The 15,702-nt window shown below is 47.8% G+C and overlaps 1 protein-coding gene across 1 annotated transcript in view; it reads left to right on the forward strand.

Annotated features, from left to right (window-relative positions):
• Positions 1-15,702, forward strand: part of LOC309556304 (serine/threonine-protein kinase 31-like) — a 417,430-nt gene that overhangs the window by 272,922 nt on the left and 128,806 nt on the right. The window contains exon 13 of the mRNA XM_082258745.1: positions 7,004-7,090. Within this exon, the coding sequence (XP_082114871.1) occupies positions 7,004-7,090 (87 nt within the window). The remainder of the gene's footprint in view (positions 1-7,003; positions 7,091-15,702) is intronic.

Genomic DNA, 15,702 nt, shown 5'->3' on the forward strand with positions numbered 1-15,702 from the left:
GGAGCATTGTGGCAAATACAGCCACTGTATATTGTCCTTCGTGTAGGCATTATGTTTATTGTATGTGTATACCTTTAAGAACCAAGTGTTTGTAATGTAATGCTACAGCCCATCCCCCCCCCCCTCCTCCTGTTTCTTATGTGACGGTATTCACCATCACTGGAATTTAAAGACAGATAAGTAATGGTTTGGATTGCTTCATATTTGCCAGCAATATCTCCATATAGAAATATTAAGATTTATTCCCATTTGCCATGAAATCTGTAATTCCTAAATGCTGTGTATATTACATATCTTTCAATGTCAGCAAGATTTTCCTTTTGTTTGTGTATTGGGAATGTGGATTGCCCTGTCTCATTGTAAGTGCTAATGACCTCCCATTGTTCTGTGTCTGGCTATTGTGTACATTGATTGCCCCCTGGGGGCTTCTGTCTCATTGCACATGGCAGTCCTTCTGGTCAAGCTATCGCACCAATCCCTGCTGACTCATTTTCGAGTCCTCATTTGCATGGCTAAGGAGGACCTGAAGGAGACCACAGGTACTTTACAATTGACCAATAGGAAAGCGGTTGTTGGGGGCGGGAAGTTACAAATTCTGTATATATGTCTTGTTCAATAAAGTTGTTTTGAGTTCCTTCACCTCAATCTAGAGTTCTGTCTCTTATTGGGGGAATCTGCTGCAAGGGATTGCTATGTCCTCCATACTCCCTTGAATAATCACTGAGCTCTTGTAAGAGCTTGTGTAAGAGCTTGTTCTGCTGCACTCTCTGGGGAAAGAGCGGTTCACCCACAGGAACCTGCAGCCTTGTCGTAGGTCCAGGGTGGGTAGGAGATGCCAAGACCCTAACCAAGCTGCGGCCGTTCGTGGAGTCTGAAGTGCTTACGGTGTCTGGTGGAGTGCTTGGAGCCCTCGGGAAGCACTAGGAGCATCTGTCAAAGGAGGTACCCGCTCAGGGGTGCCCTGTTCCATTACAACTAGCTGTTTATTTTGTCAGCTTTAGTTTTAGTTGACTCGAAGGAAGAAGATGGATCATGCGGTGCTGGGATTCGGACTGACCGCCCTGGTTCTCCAGGGCAGAGGGTCAGATGGACCCCCAGCCCGCCATTGAGCGTTCAGCCGTGGTTCGCCCTGGCATTATGAACGACCCATCCCTGCTCGCAGCAGGGATGCAGCCGTGAGGTGGCTACCTCACTGGACACATCTGCGATGCGGCAGTGTCATGTCCCTGGCTAACAGCATTAACTGTCAGATGAGGACAGTGGCTTTCCGTTTATAGAGGCACCCCACGCCATCTGGTACAGGTAAGTACTTCTGTGTGGGGCCTCTGTCTGGGGTGGCAGGCCTGTGTTGCTGTGTGTCCCCCATGTCTGTGCCTGTGTGACTCTCTCATGCGGTCCCTGCGGTGATCGCTTGTGCATGCGCTGCGGTGCTGTATGTTTTATGGGTCCCCTTCCCTGGGTCACTTCGGTGCTTGTTGGGGGGTGCAGACTGTGTGTGGCGGCCGCAGCGGGGTGAATCTGCGCGGTCCGCCATTTTAAATATTGGCAGGCATGTTTGGCTTCTCTATGGGCAATACTACATGCTGTTTTGGCGACATCCGCCGCCATTTTGCGGTAGCAGAACGATCATTCCGACCGCATGTCCGGCGGCCATTTTGGTGGAGCTTTCCATGCAATCCTATGGGGCTGCCATTTTCCCTGAGTCATGCAGCCTATCAGTTCAGCCTACTCTAGCAGCACTTCCTTTTCCTCTGAAGCAGGACATTGGTGGCAACACTCTGCGGGGCTCTGCAGGTTATCTCTCTCAATATCTTTCTGTATTGTTGCTTCTGGCTCAGTTTTTTTCTTCTCCTGTTGGGGGGACTTTGTCACTGTAGCGGTGGGCTGCGCACTCCGGAGCGGTCTTAAGGGGGCGGTACAAACTTTATTGCACTGTTGTTTGTCACCTTGAGCAATGGATTCTCAGGACAGCAAATTCCCCCCAGCTTTGGTGGGGGTCCCCAGTTCTCCTGTGGCCCCTCTGAGACCTGATTTGGCCGCTGTAGTGGCGACCTTGGTGTCAAATATGGAAATGCTGCTGGCTGAACGTGCTGCTAAAAAGAGGCCCAGATTGTCTCTCTCCTCTGATTCAGATGGTGATAGGGTTGCTGCTGCTGCGAGCGTGCCCTTTTCAGGGTCTCGCTCATCCTTGGACCCGCAAGGGTCTGAGGGGGAGGCAGAGGTGGAAGGGGTTGATACCTCCTCCATGGGGTCGCCTGCAGAGCGGGCGACCATGGATGAATTAATTGTTTCTGTTAAGTAAACACGACATTTGGAGGATGAGCCCAGTCCTCCGGGCGTTGTGTCCTCATTTGGGATGCACAGGACCCGCAAGGTTTTTCCCTGCCCGGCTGAGTTTCATTACACTGTTAATGAAATGTGGCGCACGTTAAAACGTCCATTCCTGGTGCCTAGTCGGTTCAAATTGCTTTATCCCTTTGCACCGGCTACGGAATCACGATGGTGTGTGCCTCCACAGGTAGATCACACTGTGGCCGTGTTAAACAAGGCTACCTTGGTTCCTTCTGAGGATACCCCGGTTTTTTGGGATCCCACGGACCGGCGGTTGGAGTCTCTAGCTCGCCATTCCTATACGGTGGCGGGCTCGTTCCTCAGAGCCGTTTTCGCATCCGTTTTTGTAGCTCAGGCGGTAGCTGATTGGACTAAAGTGCTTAGGAGCAACCTCGTGTCTGATGCTGTTCCGTCTGCCCGGCTGGATGTGGTGGATCAAATTCACCTAGGAATCATGTATTTGTGTGATGCGGCCTAAAATGAGGCCCCTTTAGTAGCACGCCTGTCTAGTGTCTCGGTACTTAACCGGCGACTGATATGGCTGAAGAGCTGGTCGGCTGACCAGTCCTCGCGGAAAACAGTTGCTGATTTTCCAAATGCTGGTTCTCGCCTTTTTGGCGAGGCGTTGGATACCCTGGTGAAGGGTGTCAAGGGGGGGCAAGAGCACCTTGCTGCCCCAGAACCCGTCCTTTCGTGGCAAGCGGGGTTCTGCGTCTCGATCCACTCAGGGGTCCTTTCGTACCTTTCGGAACCAATCCAAGGGCAAGCCCTTCAAGGCCCAGGGTAGCCAGAAGAAGCCCTGGGCGGACAAGCAGGAGTCGGGCAATGCCGGCTCGGCGGGTCAGTCCGACTCTGCCTGAAGGGGCGCCCTCACCCCTTTCAGGGGTGGGGGGACGCTTGCGCGGTTTCCTCCAACCTTAGCTGCTCCGGATTTCGGACAGGTGGGTTCGGGAAATCATTCAATCAGGGTACGTGATCTAATTCCTTTCCCGGCCGGCGAGCAGATTCTTTCACTCAAAGCTTAGTTTGCCTCCTGGGCGTCAGCAGGACCTGCATCAAGCGGTGTAGGACCTTCTTGCTCAGGGGGTGATTGTCCCGGTGTCTCATTGGGACAGGTTTCGGGGATTTTATTCCAATCTGTTCGCGGTTCCCAGGAAGGGGGGCAAAGTGCGTCCTATTCCCTATATGGGAATGATTGTGGACTCTGCTCAGGCAAAGGTGTTCTTGTCAGAGAACAAGCTCCGGACCTTGCAGGACGAGCTCAGGTCCCTCTGGGACAACCCGTCCTCGTCACTCAGGACCTGTATGCGGGGCCTGGGGTTGATGGTGTCGGCCTTAGAGGCGATACCCTTTGCTCAGTTTCACACGCTGGCTCTCCAGGCGGAGATCCTGGCCAGGTGGGACAGACTGTCTCAGTCTCTGGATCTGAGTGTCTTCTTGAGTCGTCAGACCAGATTGGCTCTTCTGTGGTGGATCCAGTCCCCGTCGGTGGCGGACGGCAAGTCCTTCCGTCCGTTGGTGTGGACGGTGATTACCACGGATGCCAGCCTGTCGGGCTGGGGTGGAGTCCTGGGCAACCTGTCTGCTCAGGGCACTTGGTTGGAGGAGGAGTCCTCCCTCCCGATAAATGTGCTGGAATTGCGAGTGATCAAACTCTGTCTCTTCCAGTGGTTGGACAGTCTTCGGGGCCGTCCTGTCCGGGTACTGACGGACAATGCTACCGCGGTTGCTTACATCAACCACCAAGGGGGCACCAGGAGTGTTCGGGCGGCGCGGGAGGTGACCGACATTCTGTGTTGGGCCGAGACTCATTTCCCGGCAATCTCAGCAGTTCACATTCCGGGTGTGGAAAATTGGCAGGCCGACTATTTGAGCCGCCAGATTCTGGACCAGGGGGAATGGTCCCTACACCCGGAGGTCTTCCAAATGCTGTGTGTGAAGTGGGGATCCCCGGACGTGGGTCTGTTCGCATCTCGGCTAAGCCGAAAGCTGGAAAGGTTCGTGGCAAGAACACGCGATACGCTGGCGGACGCCTCGGATGCGTTAGTGGCCCCTTGGCATCAGTATCGTCTGATGTGTGCCTTTCCTCCGCTTCAGTTGCAATCCAGGTTCCTCCGCAGGTTAGCCTCGGAACCGCACCTGGTGATTCTGGTGGCTCCGGACTGGTCAAGCCGGTCCTGGTACGCCGACGTTGTTCGCCTTGCAGTGGCGCCTCCGTGGCGGCTGACTCTGCGGGAAGATCTCCTGTCTCAGGGTCCGATCTTTCATCCTGCTTTACAGTCGCTGGCTTTAACGGCCTGGCTGTTGAGACCCAGGTCCTGAGGGACAGGGGTCTCTCCTCTGAGGTCAAAGCCTCTGAGGTCAAGGCCCTTGTCAAGGCTAGGAAAACCTCCTCTGGTAAAATCTATTACCGTACTTGGAAGGCTTATTTCGCTGGTGTGAATCTAGGGGGACCTCCCCTTGCTCGTACTCGGTGTCGAGAGTGTTGGCCTTCCTCCGGTCTGGTGTGGACCAGCGCCTGACGCTGGCCACGATCAAGGGCCAGGTGTCTGCACTGGCTATTCTTTTCCAACGCCCTGTGGCGTCTCATTCTCTGGTTCGCACCTTCATTCAAGGTGTGCGATATTTGGCTCCTCCCAGGAAGGAGCCCTTACCTCCATGGGACTTGAACTTGGTTCTGTCCGTGTTACAGCGTGCTCCCTTGAAAACATTCAAGATATATCGTTGCCTATACTGTCTAAGAAGGTTGCCTTTTTGGTGGCGGTCACTTCGACTCGCAGGGTGTCGGAACTGGCAGCGTTATCTTGCCGTTCTCCGTACTTGGTGATTCACCGGGATAAGGTGGTCTTGCGTCCGCATCCCTCCTTTCTTCCTAAGGTGGTCTCTGAGTTCCACATTAATGAGGACATTGTCCTTCCTTCGCTTTGTACGAAGCCTAAGCATCCTAAGGAGGTTGCTCTGCATTCCTTGGATTTTTTCAGGGTGATCAGGGTTTACCTGTCATCTACGGGAATCTTTTCGGAAGACGGATTCACTTTGTCCTTCCTGAGGGACCTCGGAAGGGCATGGCTGCGTCTGCAGCGACTATTGCCAAATGGATCAGACAGACCATTGAACAGGCCTATGCCTTGAAGGAACGGGTTCTACCCTTCCCTGTTAAGGCGCACTCTACCAGATCTGTGAGTGCGTCCTGGGCTTATTGGCATTGGGCCTCGGTGGCCCAGGTGTGCAAGGCTGCGACTTGGTCGTCGGTGCACACATTTTCCAAATTCTACAAAGTAGATGTTCTGGCATCAGCTGATGCCTCCTTTGGCCACAAGGTTCTCAGTGCGGCAGACGTAAGAGAAAACTGAATTTTTGTAAAATCTTACCTGTAAAATTCCTTTTTCGGAGTCCTCCGACAGTCGCCGCCCCCGCCCCTCTTTTGGGGTTTTGTTCTTATTACCTACTGCTATGCTACCAAACTGAGTTGGTCACTGCAGGGGGGTATTGACCACATGAGACAGCCCCCATGGGTGTGTATATGCAAATGCCTTTGTTCTTTTGACTAAAGCAGGCCATACACGTTTCGAATTTCGTATGATTTATCGTGCGATAAACGCACGCGGCACTCGTGTACATCATCGAGTGTACCATCAATGTGATCCGAAAATCGTACGACCAAACACTAGTTTCTTCTGCCAGTATAGTATAAGTGATGCAATGTTGTCTTGATCTTTTAACCACACCTCCACTGTGCACTCCCCCTACAGTTAAAAATCGGGTCGCGGCATTTGCGAACAGAACAATCATTCGTCACAGCCTCTCAGCAGAGTTTGCTGTAACCTATAATATTTGATGTATTATGTTTTTTCTGACGAACACTCGTTCGTGTTGTTCTTTTTATTTTCCTTCCGGGACGATCTTTTCTGAATCATGCGTAGTTGTGTGTTGTTCTGTGGAATCGCACGACTCAACCACCAATGATACGAAATTTGGACAATTTTCTCAGAAAAACCCAACATGTTGGATATGGGAATTTTTGCTGTCGTACGAAAATCGCATGTTGTACATACCACACTAACGATACGAAAATCGTTCGAATACACTGGCATTTACGATTATCGTAGAAATTCAAAACGTGTATGGCCTGCTTAAGTCTTTATGCCTAGCTACTCCTGCGGTGCGGAAGTCAATACCCAACAGTGATGACTTAGAGGCAGCGGCGACTGTCAGAGGACTCAGAGGAATTTTACAGGTAAGATTTTACAAAAATTCTGTTTTCTGATCTTTCTATTGGCTTTCTGCTCAGCTGTTGTGTCCAAGGTTGTTATCCTAATCCTCCAGCTTTACTGCTGCATCAATTACTAACCTGGAATGTGCATCTTCTAAATAAAGTTTGAAGGTGCAGCATACGTTTTCGTACAATAAGGTTTTCTTTACATATGCAGTACATGAGCATTCTTTTTGCGTTTCCATGTCTGATATATTTGCCCTCTAATAACATTTACTGTCTTTGACTTGAAACAGTAAATTGAGATCCTGGAGATTTTTCCTCATAGGAGATGTCAGAGCTCTTAATAATTTAATCATTGACAATATTCTAAAAAAGCTTCTGCGAGAGACTGCAGGGGTCTGGCAAATTTACCAGAATCAGCAATTGATGCAGGTTGGTTTTGTTCTCTTTTTACAGTCTGATCCTATGGTATATTTGATGGTTCCCTTTTATGCCGGGGAGAGTCTGGGCACTGTCCAAACACTTAATCCTTTGAATGCATATGTAAGTAGTACATTTGTAGTATTGTCTTCATTTGTTATGACTACCCTGTCCATTTTTAGAAGTGCTGAAAACACAACTATGTAAGTCATGCCCACAGAACTGCTCTGTTGTACAAGTGTTTTTTGGTAGGTTCATTGTAGTTCTTAATCTGAAAATGGTGTTTTATGAGATCTGCCAATCAGTGGGTTTATTCCAGACCAGAATTTACTGTTTCTATTAAATATCAAACTAGAAAAAAAGTAGACTTTACTGGTACCAAGAGAAGGACGGCCACATCTGTTGTAGTAAAATAACAATGTTTATTAAAAAGATACATAAATAATATAAAACATTGATAAAACCCATATGTTCATATTGACATGGTATAATATACGCCATATCTAGAGATACTTGCTGTATGCTCCAAGAGATTGACACGTTTTTGACATATGCTATTCTATTGATTACTGTAATGTAATTTTTTCCTTTTGAATAGGCCAGATTTCTTTGCTGCCAAGATATTAAGGTCCCAAGGAAGCAACTATGCAAAATGCATTGACCTCTTGAAACACAGAGCAAAGACATGTTGGTTTCTCTACATATGGCATATATTGTCCAATGTCAATATGAACATATGGTTTTATCAATTGTTTTTGTATCTTTGTAATAAACGTTGTTTTCTCTATCGTTCATTGACGGGCGCAGTTCTCACTGATCCTTATCAGTAGGGTTATACTGCCCCCTACAGGAGTAGGACACTAGGCAGAAAAAAGTTCTGGCTACGCCTATGGGCAGTCCCGGAGGGTACACCCTCTTTCTTACTGCATAGGATGTCAGTTTTAATCTGCCTAGTGTAAGATCCTGGCACTCTCAGTGCCTCCTATCACATCATTTCCGGGTGCGTTCCATCTACCTAGGTAGATGGAGTGCATATAGGTGTGTTTCCCTTTAAGAGTGCTGACATCATCATGAGGCGCCGGACTAAACAGCTATTTAAACCACCAGCTTTCACTCACATGTGTTCGTTCAATGTGCCTTGATGCTTACCTGCCTTGTGAAACCGCATGTTCACCTTACCTTGTCTTGTGCTGCCGGAGCTTCCAGCTATACCCTTTACCTGAACTGAACTGGAACCTCGCTACGGATCCCGTATCTCGCTACCGGATCACTCCTTACTACTGGACTTTGCTACTGCTAACTATCTAGTGATAAGTACCCCACAGGGGATCCCTTACTAACTTTACTTCACTATCATCTACTGCATATATCAAGACTATCTCTATCTAAGCTACTCCTATCATCTGCATAGATTGTGAGCTCTTGGGACTACCATCAACTATCTTTGCACTGGGTTACTCTATCTTCTATACATGATTGTTAGAACCTATCTGCATACTACCATCACCTACCACTCTCTTGAATACTATTACTGAGTGCTCACCATACTATCGCCTGTCTCTCACCTCTATACTATCATATATTCTATCACTCCAAGAACATCATATAGAGTGTATGTATATTGCATAAACAGGCTGTGCACGATGATGAAGTCCTGAGAGTTGGATATGTTGTTCAACAGAATCTCTACACGACTACTGAGTGTAACAATTCTGCAGCTGCAAATCCATTCATTAACCAAAAACGCATAGAACGTTACACCTAGTCAGGAGTAAGGACCTAGTTTCTTGCTGGGATCTTTGGTCCTGGCATAACATTTTTTTTTTTTTTTAGCTAGCCTTTTTTTCTCCGGAACTTGTTTCCTGTGAGATCTTCAAGCAATTATGGCAGACTGGGCAATGGGCTGGTTCCCTATATCCAGTGGTCTTCCCAGTCTTGCCAGCGAGCGTATGCAGGCCTTAGCTCCGTGCTACGTCTGCCGCTACATAGTCCCACTGGACGGGGACTGGCCCCGTGAGTTAAAACGTCTCGCCAGGACGCACACGACAGGGTCTAGGCTTATGTCGCAGCATTCCTATTTGATCGACAGCCCCCCCACTCCAGTGGCGTCGGGTCCTGTCAGGTGATGGCGCCCACCTGTGTTTCCGGTATGGTGAGTAAATGTACCCCCCCCCCCCGGCTGATTTTGGGGTGGACGCGGGTCCCCTCCTGGGGGACGGTTGGACCCTCGCACTCCTGGGTTTCCCTCTGTCCCGTGGGGGGACTGTTTGGGCCTACCTGAGGCTGGGGCCTAGTGTGCAGGTCGTACGGGGGGGCCGGGGGTGCACCGTTCGCGGCGCTCAGTTGATCATGCGCGGGGGGCCTTGCTCCGTTTCTCCAAAACTGGATGGTAGGAGGGGGGGGGTCAGGCGCGGGGCTGCAGTTTTGTTGTAGCCTTGTCTGCTTCTGTGACAGCGGCCACCTTGGTACACCTATTTTTCAGCCATTTTGCGGTGGATTTTCTTTTGCTGTAAAGGCCGGTGGAAGTGCTTGGAGGCATTCTTTTGGTGGAGGGGCCCCTCCCTTCATCCCGGGCGGCTTCCTTGCTCACTCCTTTCTCTGAGCAACTGCTAGGACCCTTCTGTGGGGGGGGGGGGGGTTAAATCAGATTGCTATCTGGGGACAGTGAGTTACTGGGATAGTCTCTCTCTCTCTTTGGGGGGGGGGGTTAATTAGCGCGTGCTTGACCTCCGGGGGGCGCTGTGGGGCCGCTTCTTTTAAAAAATATATTTTTTGCAAATTTTGCTGGCGGTTTCCTCAGGTTCCGTATGGATCCTGTAGGCCATGTGTCCCCACCTGGCCCCCTCACGGAGGCCGCAGGGCCTTCCCGATTGCCGCTGTCCATCAATGCATTTTCGGCGGTTCGGTAAGCATTTGGGCCCGGGTGGAGGTGGGAGGTGTGCTGAAACTTTTCCCCAGGTATCCCTGCCTCATCTGATGTCTCGGATTCTGAGTCTGACTCAGCCGCCGCAGACGTGGGCCTCCCTGCCGGGTCTAGTACCTCGCACCCTGTCTCTTTGGATGATGAGGGTGACATTTCTACCTCCCCTGCCACGTATGATCTAGGCGCTGGTGGATGCACTGGTTGTTTCGGTGTGTGACACCCTGCATTTTGGAGGACACAGCGGCGGCTGCGCCTGGGACGCAGGTAGCATCTGGCGCTCACATGCCATCCAGAGCTGATTATTTTGCTAGCATGCTCATGTAGGATGGGACCGTCCGAGACATTCCTCTGCGGTGTCTAAGCAGCTGCTAGACGTTACTGTTTTGAGGTCCGTCTATGGTGGATATACAGTCTCTAGGCTGAATAGGACTACCGTTGTTCCGGTGGAGGAATCCCTGTCCTTTAAGGACTTGGGGGATAGGATCGCGCGGGCTGTGGCCGGCGATTTGTACTCCCTGGCATGGTCTGCACTGGGAACAGTGTTAATGATTGCCCTTTCCACGCAGACTCTGCATGATGGGCGGAGTTTCAACACCGTGACTTGGTGAGGGGCATGTCCCTCCTGCCCTGGGGGAGCTGTTGGACCAGCTGGCGCAGGCGGATCTCCCACTTCAGGGGGATCGCCTGTTTGGCGCTGCCCTGGATGACATTTTACAAGGGTCTCACGGGGGGAAGAGTGCTTTTCTTCCACAGGCTAACAAGGGTAAGGGCCTTCGTCGCGGACGGGGTTGCTCCCTTTCGGCTCACTACAGTTTCTTCGTCCCTCGGGGACAGTCGATGTGGCGAAGTCCTTCGAGACTTCCTCGGGTGGTTCCAAACGACCCTAGTCTGACGAACAAGAGATCGGTCTTTTCCAGACCGGCGGACAAGGCCTACTCGGCCTGAAGGTGCATCCTCACCCATATGTAGGGTAGGGGGTCGTCCTTGCCGGTTCTCAGACCTACGGCTGGCCTGGATCCCAGGCAACTGGGTTCAGGTGGTCATGTGTTCCAGTTGCAAGATCGCGTTTTGATCTGTTTTTTCAGGTGAGGTTTTCTCTTCCAATTTACGGCTGTCCCCGGTTCGCTTGCAGGCGCTCTGTGGGGCAGTTCAGGCTCTGGTTCAACAAGCTGGACCTTCTGGCCCTTTGATGGTTCCGTGCGGATCAAAACTTCAAGGCGGTATTGGTTCACACAATTGTGGCTTCCCTACATCAGGGGGATTCCTGGCCTCCATAGACCTCAAGATACCTACCTAAACTTCCCTTTGTGTTTAGGACACCAACGGGTTCTCAGTTTTTGACGTGGGGAAGGATCTCTATCGGTTTGTGGCTTTACTCCTTGGTCTCGCTTCTGCTACTCTAGAGAGAAAAAACAGGCGCCACAGGCTCCACTCTTAAGTGCAGTAGGAAGGCTTTAATAAAACATGGCAATAAGTACCAATGTACTCACAAACGAGTATGTATGGAAGGAATCATGTAATAGTCTCAATGGTTCGTCCGTGGGAGCAGTTAGTCAGGATGGCTCCGGCGGTCTCAGACGCTCGGTAACAGCCGATGGATGTCGACGCTTCCTGGTGGCTGGAACGCAGGGGCACTCTCCGACGTCACTTCCCAGACGTGACGTGAGGATGCAGGCGGCGACGCATTTGCGGAGCATGCGCTCTTTCCTCAGGTCTCTATTGCGCCATCTTGGATAAAAGAATTTTATAGAACGGATTCCAGTAAGCATCCGCTGGGTCCTAAAGGCCATTACTCATACCACCAAGGGCACAAATAAGCCGGCCACTATACTATATACAGATAGGAATATGTTATATGGCATAATTCATAATAAAAACAGTGGAGGAACTATTAAAATGCACAAATGATGAGTTCAAGGTATTCACACACCGGAAACTGTAAAAATAACTCAGAGCTAAAAATAAACATAATTATGACAGTAATGATATTACTAATATACAGAATATATATATATATATATATATATATATATATATATATATATATATATATACACATAAAATATATATATATATATATACATAAACCAATGTGTATAAACAAAATATACAATTAGCTGTGAATCTTAATGTTGATAATAGTAAAAAATAAAAATGAAAAAAAAAATAATAAATGGTAATGAAAAAATACTAATAAAATCATAATAATGATAAAAATAATACTAATACCAACTTATATGTACATGGCTGCATGCTTGTGTCCATGTTTGAGCCACATGTGCAAAAATTGCTAAAAAGATAAAACATGGCGTATTGGTACCTGTCAAAATAGGATGTTAAACTAGGATGTCCAATCTTTTAGATTAAAGAATTGGTTTCTATTTCTTCATTGAGCCCCCCGACACCAGAGTATCCAGAGTATATATCCAAAAAGCGCCTCTCTGGCATAAGCGTTTGAAACGTTGGGCAGTTGAGGAGGTAGCTGGTATGGATTCCAAGATCCACACCCTGAGCCCAAGGGAGAATCGATCATGATGTACTAAAAAGTGGCGGGGGACACTTTTTGCCGTCCCCGCTTCCACAAAACGACGATGCTCTCCAAACCTCTTTCTCAGGGTGCGGATGGTCCTCCCAACATAAAAAAGACCACATGGGCAAGTCAAACAATACATGACAAATTCCGTAGGACAATTTTAAAACTTCTTAATGGGATAAGTTTTGCCTTTGATGGTATCATCTTTTTGGCCATGGGTCACATGCTTACAAGTAAGCCACAGTTTTTTTTCGGCATTGGTACATACCTGTAAGAGGAATAAGGCTTAGCTTTTGTATGGGAGATGGAATTTTAATTTGCTAGGGGCCACCATATTTTTAATATTCCTAGCTCTCCTATATGCTATTTTGGGCCTAGATGGTAAACTATCCCTAAGCTGTGGATCCTCCAAGAGGAAGGACCAATGTTTAGTTAACACTTATTCCATTTTTGTTAAATTTATTGTGGATCTGTTACAAATCATGGTGTAGTAACCTGTGTTTCTGATGTAGTTTTCTTGTTTCTTATGGAGCCTTTTGAATACATACTGTGTGCTGCATCCAAAAGAGGCTCAGGAAAAGCTTTTTCAACAAATGTTTTCTTTAGTAAAGCACTCTGCTCTACATAATCCTCATCGTTAGTACAATTTCTCCGTAGCCTACAGTACTGACTTTTCGGGATATTTTGGATCCACCTAGGATGGTGACAGCTCTGGAAATTTAGGAAAGGGGTACCGGCCGTGGGCCTTGATGGACATTGTGGTCATCTGGGATGGCCCCGTACCCACATTTTTGGAATTTGTGAGCCATTGCAATGCGAATCCATACAACCTATCATTCACCTCGGTATCTAGCTCTGTGGAACTAGCATTTTTGGATCTTATGCTATATCAAGCAAAAAATTACACCAAGCCCACTGCCGGTAACTCTTTCCTACATTTCCAGAGCTGTCACCATCCTTGGTGGATCCAAAATATCCCAAAAATTCAGTACTGTAGGCTACGGAGAAATTGTACTAACGATGAGGATTATGTAGAGCAGAGTGCTTTACTAAAGAAAATATTTGTTTGAAAAAGCTTTTCCTTTTTTGGATGCAGCACACAGTACGTATTCAAAAGACTCCATAAGAAACAAGAAAACTACATCAGAAACACAGGTTACTACACCCAGATTTGTAACATAGTTCCACAATAAATTTAAGAAAATGGAACAAGTGTTAACTAAACATTGGTCCATCCTTTTGGAGGATCCACATCTTAGCGATAGTTTACTATCTAGGCCCAAAATAGCATATAGGAGAGCTAGGAATATTAAAAATATGGTGGCCCCTAGCAAATTAAAAAGTAAAATTCAATCTCCCATACAAAAGCTAAGCCTTATTCCTCTTACAGGTATGTACCAATGCCTAAAAAAAAATGTGCCTTGTAAGCATGTGACCCATGGCCAAAAAGATTATACCATCAAAGGCAAAACTTATCCCATTAGGAAGTTTCATAATTGTTCTACAGAATTTGTCATATATTGTTTGACTTGCCCATGTGTTCTTTTTTTATGTTGGGAGGACCATCCGCACCCTGAGAAAGAGGTTTGGAGAGCATCGCCATTTTGTGGAAGCGGGGGACGACAAGCATAGTGTCCCCCGCCACTTTTTAGTACATCACGATCGATCCTCCCTTGGGCTCAGGGTGTGGATCTTGGAATCCATACCAGCTACCTCCTCAACAGCCCAACATTTCAAACGCTTATGCCAGAGAGGCTTTTTGGATATGTACTCTGGTGTCGGGGGAGCTCAATGAAGAAATAATAACCAATTCTTTAATCTAAAAGTTTGGACATCCTAGTTTAACATCCTATTTTTGACAGGTACCAATACGCCATGTTTTATCTTTTTAGGAATTTTTGCACATGTGGCTCAAACATGGACACAAGCATGCAGTCATGTGCATATAAGTTGGTATTATTATTATCATTATCATTATGATTTTATTAGTAAATTTTATTTATTAGTATATGTGTGTATATGTATATATATATATATATATATATATATATATATATATATATATATTCTGTATATTAGTAATATCATTACTGTCATTATGTTTATTATTTTTACATTTTCCGGTGTGTGAATAACTTGTACTCATCATTTGTGCATTTTAATAGTTCCTTCACTGTTTTTATTATGAATTATGCCATATAACATATTCCTATCTGTATATACAGGGTTCGTACGGTCAATAGATTCCTGGAAAAGTCATGGAATTTTGAAATTACACTTTCCAGGCCTTGGAACGTTTTGGAAAATGACTGAACCCCACAAAGTTTTGGAAAAGTCATGGAATTGAGAAAGGTGCCACTGTGGAGCAGATGCTAAATAATTTTGTTGACACATTTTACATGGTGTAAGCGTCTATCTGCATAGGAGGTAGGCGTTCTTCCGGGTCTGCGGTTTTTCCCTGAGACTGGCCAGCAGCAGCCCGAGAGATGACACTAGAGAACCAATCAGGGACTCATTTGTGATCGAGGCAGCGGTGAAGCGCATAGTCACTGGAGGGCCGCAAGAACGTGATGACGCGGAGATGCGGTAACCGGTTTCAGAGCATGCATCGACCTGGTACAACAAAGAGTAATCCTCCCTGTTCCGTTCTCGGAACGGTTTCAGGGCTTTCTCTCACACCTGTTTACGGTCCCCAGGAAGGAGGGCAAGTTGCATCCATTCTAGACCTAAAGGCACTGAATTGCTTTGTGCAAGTTCAAAAATTCAAGATGGAATCCATTCGCACGGTGGTGGCCTCCCCACACCAGGGGGATTTCCTGATCTACATAGACATCAAAGATCCCTACCTTCACATCCCAATATGTGCAAGACATCAACGTTTTCTTCTTTTCGCCGTGGGAGAGGATCACTATCACTTAGTGGCGTTACCCTTTGCTCTCACCTCTGCTCCTTGGGTCGCCACAAATGTGTTGGCTCTGGTCCTGGCTTTGTTACTCCAGCGGGGGCTATCTGTCCTGAGTTACCTGGACGATCTGCTTCTCCGTGCGGAGTCTCCCACGGCGCTGGTGACACACTTAGAGATCACCATGAGAACTCTGGAGGACTTCGGGTGAATTGTGAATCTCCAGAAGTTGTCCCTGGTTCCTTCCATGAGGCTGAACTATCTGGGCCTGACTTTGCACTCGTCCTCAGCCAGGGTGTTTCTTCCTCCGGACAAAACTCTAGTCCAGCAAATGGTCGTCCCTTCAGACTTGTATGAGAGTTCTGGGACTGATGGTG

This window comes from Pelophylax lessonae (assembly GCF_965119305.1).
Source record: "Pelophylax lessonae genome assembly, chromosome: 5".
Lineage (NCBI taxonomy): Eukaryota > Metazoa > Chordata > Amphibia > Anura > Ranidae > Pelophylax > Pelophylax lessonae.